This window comes from Piliocolobus tephrosceles, chromosome 7 (genome assembly GCF_002776525.5).
Source record: "Piliocolobus tephrosceles isolate RC106 chromosome 7, ASM277652v3, whole genome shotgun sequence".
In the NCBI taxonomy this organism is placed as follows: Eukaryota; Metazoa; Chordata; class Mammalia; order Primates; family Cercopithecidae; genus Piliocolobus; species Piliocolobus tephrosceles.
Window position 1 is genome coordinate 159,827 of NC_045440.1, and position 4,701 is coordinate 164,527.

At 37.8% G+C, this 4,701-nt stretch overlaps 1 protein-coding gene across 1 annotated transcript; it reads left to right on the plus strand.

Annotated features, from left to right (window-relative positions):
• The first annotated feature begins 394 nt into the window (after nt 1–394).
• On the plus strand, nt 395–4,701 carry LOC113225300 (beta-defensin 108B). The gene is made up of 2 exons (XM_026457097.1): nt 395–482; nt 4,538–4,701. Exons 1-2 carry the CDS (start codon nt 395–397, stop codon nt 4,699–4,701), a joined length of 252 nt encoding a protein of 83 aa, XP_026312882.1.

The window sequence follows — 4,701 nt, forward strand, 5'->3', positions numbered from 1 at the left end:
TTCTTAGCAGGGCTAGTAAAGTCTGGGAAGTATTCACTAACCAAATGTCTGGTCATTAATGAAAGCAACTGGTTTCTCAACACAGTCTAATTTATTGTAACAATATAAATAGTTGTTTGTTCACAAACTTTCATCTTTTGCCAAAATGTTTGTAGCTTATGTTCCCATTTAATGAGGTTTTCTGACCCAAAAGATGCACCCACATCATTCTAATGAACTGGCTATCCAATAAAAAAAGGACCCTCAGTCCTCCCATAAAAGCAATTTTGCATGCATAGAACACCTCTATCTATGAATATCCCTAATGAGGTACAGAAAGGCTCTTATTATCCAAACAGAGACATTCCACTGGTGCTAGAGAGCCACAGACGGAAGTTTTCTCTGCCTCCTGGAAATGAAGCCAAACTTTCTTCTTTCTTCAGCCACGAGGATTCCTGTCCTCCTCTTCACCATTTTCTTCTTTATGAGCCAAGTTCTACCAGGTAACAAAATAAACTTGGTAAGAATAGAGTGCCTAACACCTTACAGGGATTCAGTACTCAAAGAGAAATCACCATCGTCTATGACCAGATAGGGGATCTCATAGGAAATCTGGAAGACACATTGGCTGAGGAGGCTGCAGTCACCTAATTCATTAATTATCCATAGCAATGCACTTAGATGAAGTCAATGGTGTTTCAAGTCTTCGAAACCCTCTTTTTCCATCTCTAAATTAGGCAAGTTTACTAGTAGTTACTAGACCTCAAAAATGAAAAATCAGGCATTACTCTACTAAATCTTGGTCTCCAAAACTCCTCTAGTTTCTTTCAGCAAAAGTTATTTATCCTAAGACACTGGCATAAGAGCTATTCCAAAGCTGTGGTAGGCTCGGACAGAAGGGATTGGTGGAAGAAGTCTCTTTGAAAATATTACTATAGTCTAAGAAATCTTTAACTTATTGCTCCCCAGTACTGTCGGTCCCTGGGGCTTGACTTTTCCTCTTAAGGCTCCATCTCAATCCCTGGCTTTCCCTCTTGCTTCTCAGCATCTAGTCTTGTAATGTAGAACTTAAACACAGGGACCAGGGATGACCCCACACCAGAGCATAGCCTACTGCATTCAGCAAGCAAACATTATTCACAGGTATAAGGCCCCTTGCACAGACATGCTTTGGAGAAGTGTGTATAGGGCTTCCTGGATTTCCCAAGGGGGTTACCAGACACCCAAAATAGATCCGAAAATTTTCTGGAAAGTCCTGAACATGCGTATTCAAGGATGAATAAGCAACTTATTGCTTCTATTTTTGCTGTTTTATGGAGGAAAAAATTAAGGCCCTGGAAACTGAAGGCTTTTCCCAACAGTGGGGTAAATGTCAGAGTCAATGCTTTGTTTTAATATCCCGGCTTTCCCTGTACATCCCACCCTAGGGTTCTGTTGTGCTCTTTCTTTGTGTGACTTTCTAAAGCCTGATAAAAGGTGATACCATATCCAATTATATGAGCTAGTAGCACACGACATCGGGGACTGACTTGAGATTATTATCCTTGTGGCATTACTGAAGACCTATCTGACTAGTACTTGTTAAATAGTCACCCTGGTTAAATACATGGGTTTGATTTTTTTTAATCAGTTAAAAATATTTTAAAATATGTGTCTTACTTCTATAGCCCCAGAAAATCAATGCTTTTAATCAAGGTTTAAAAATTCCAAATTTGGATAAACAAATTTTTTGTGTGTTTTCACTGTCATTCAATCAAAATAGAAGAAACTAATTGATAGAACAGCACAGGCAGAAGCACTACTTACAGTCAAAAATGGGATACAACAAGACTGGGGAAGAGAACACAGGACGGTACTAAAGAACGCAGTCTAATGAAAGGTGGTGTCTCCTCTGGATGTCCTTAGGTAGACTTTGCAGCAGAACTGCAAACTTTTTATAGAAGGCTAGAGAGGAAAGGAGGACAAGGAGAGGGGGCAAGAATGGAAAACAGAATGAGGCTCAGAATACCAAGCCTTAGTGCTGTCCCTATCACCTTCGTCACTCGATCATTGGGTGATCTTGGGCAAGTTTCTTCCTTTCCCTCAGCTCATTTCCTCATCTTTAAGGTAAGGGACTAGACAAGATAGGCTTTGATGTTCATTGTAACTCTAACTTTTGTTCCTAAAGCAAATAGCTGGAAAAGACATTGTGTCCACAATGTGCAATACACAAGGTTTACAAGCAAAGAACAAATAAAAACAAAATATTTTTAAAATCTCTAATGTTACCTGAATTCTTGCAAATGAACAATGGTACATCATAATTTTACAAAATCCTTTGTAATTTGAACATTTTAAAATAATTTCAACCTTTATTTTAGATTCAGGGAGTGCATGTGCAGATTTGTTACATGGGTATATTGTGTGATATTGAGGTTTGGGGTATGAATAACTCTGTCACCCAGGTAGGGTGTACCCAAAGGGTAGCTTTTCAGACCTTACTCCCTCTCCCTCCCCTCCTGATAGGACCCAATCTCTGTTGTTCCCATTTTTATGTCCATGTGCACTCACTGCTGAGCTCCCACATATAACTGAGAATATGTGGTATTTGGCTTTCTGTTCCTGAGCTAATTTGCTTAGAATAAAGTCCTCCAGCTGCATCCATGTTGCTGCAAAGGACGTAATTTTGTTCTTTTTATGGCTGCCTAGTACTCCATGATATATATGTACTACATTTTCTTTATTCAATCCACTGTTGATGAACACCTAGTTTGATTCCATACATTTGCTATTGTGAATACCGCTGTGATGAACATACAAACTTACGTCTTTTTACAAGACTAATTTATTTTCCTTTGGGTATATACCCAGTAATGAGATTACTGGGTCAAATGGTAGTTCTGTATTAAGTTTTTTAAAAATGGTTTGAAAATAAAACGCTCAATAGAGTCCAGTATAGTAAAATAGTACACATGATTAAAAGACCTGCGAACTAAGAGTAACAACAAATTTCCACACAAACATGTTACAAGATAGAACATAGCTGTATTTTAACCAATTATTCCACAATCATTTACTGAATACCTATTATAAGCCAAGACTTGAATCAGATTCTGGAAGTACTGCAACAGAGGGATGTTCAAAAGTGATTTATCACATATCACAAGACAGGTCACTGGTTCATCCTCTACACTATACTAATCTCTTATGACTCTTCCAGCTGCAAAGGGCCAATTTTAGCCCAAAGCCAATGGGCTCTACATACATAGTAGTTGACTAGTTACAGAAAAAAGGAAAAGATAGAAAGTTCAGGGATGAAAAAACTCAGATTTCAGCTTGTTTCCACCAAGTGCTCAACACTTAGAATTATCATTGTCTTTAAAAAAGCATAACCTTTAATTATTTCACAATTCACCTTATAGATAGAAATACGATGTTGCATGTATTTGGTCTTCACATCAATCCACTACTTGCTTTGTGACCACTGAAAAGTTAAATTGAATCTAATGCATTTGGATTTCAGTTCAACTCAATAGACATCTACTGAATGTATATTAAAATCACTCTACTGATTGAAAGCTATTCTAGAATTGGCTTTTGTGTTCCAGAATAGAAAAAAAAGTGCTGGTTTTTATACCTCTCTTATTGTCAAGAAGTTATCATGGAAAAGGTACTCTGTGTTACATACAAAGACTGCTCAGAATTAAAACACTTTTCAAACTAACATCTCAGTGTGGGTGGCCTATCCCCAGGGCAGTGATATCTTAGGACATAAATGAAATACTATTAAATGTTTTCAACAAGTATAGTTTTTGAGCCTTTAAGAAGACCTTGAATGTTTCACCCCTAATATATGCAATGATTTCTAGAGAAAAATTACAACCTCAAAGACCAGTGCCAGAGACATAAGAAGTGAGTGAAGTCACAGGGTGTAACAAGTACTGGCACATATATAGAATTGTGTGTTAAACACATAGGAATATTGTTCCCTTTCACAGAAAAAAATATCCTCTCTAACAATTTCCTTAAAGTATATGATCTTTTAGGTCTATATTTCAGTTCTACTTTTGAAAGATACACCTGTTGTAACCTATCATATAGTGTGTGTGTGTGTGTGTGTGTGTGTGTGTGTGTGTGTGTGTAGAAATAAAAAGAGAGCAGCCAAAATAGATTTTCTTCTCTTTCACTCTGGGAAAATCCATAGTATAAGACATTATATTTTTTAAAAGGCTGATATCTCCCATCAGTGTTAGGAGATAATAAGGAATAAATAAACTGAAACGTGCATGCTCTAGAACTTGTAAAGGGGAGCGGGCTATTCACCTCCAGTCTTTTGTCATGTAGGTGCACCCAATATTCTCAGATTTTTCAAGAACACCAAAAAATCCAAATTTTTGTATGACAGCAGATTTTTAAGTGTTTAAGAAATCAAATAACAACACACACACACACACACACACACACACACACACAAAATCCACACAAGATTATCCTCAGGCACTGCCCCCTATGTCCATGTAATTCAATACAAAGTAAGAAAGACTGATGAATGGTTACAATAACGCTCTTCTGCATGCAGCCAGGGGCAAATTCAAGGAGATCTGCGAACGTCCAAATGGCTCCTGTCGGGACTTTTGCCTCAAAACAGAAATCCATGTTGGGAGATGTTTAAATAGCCGACCCTGCTGCCTGCCTCTGGGGCATCAACCAAGAATTGAGAGCACTACACCCAAAAAGGACTGA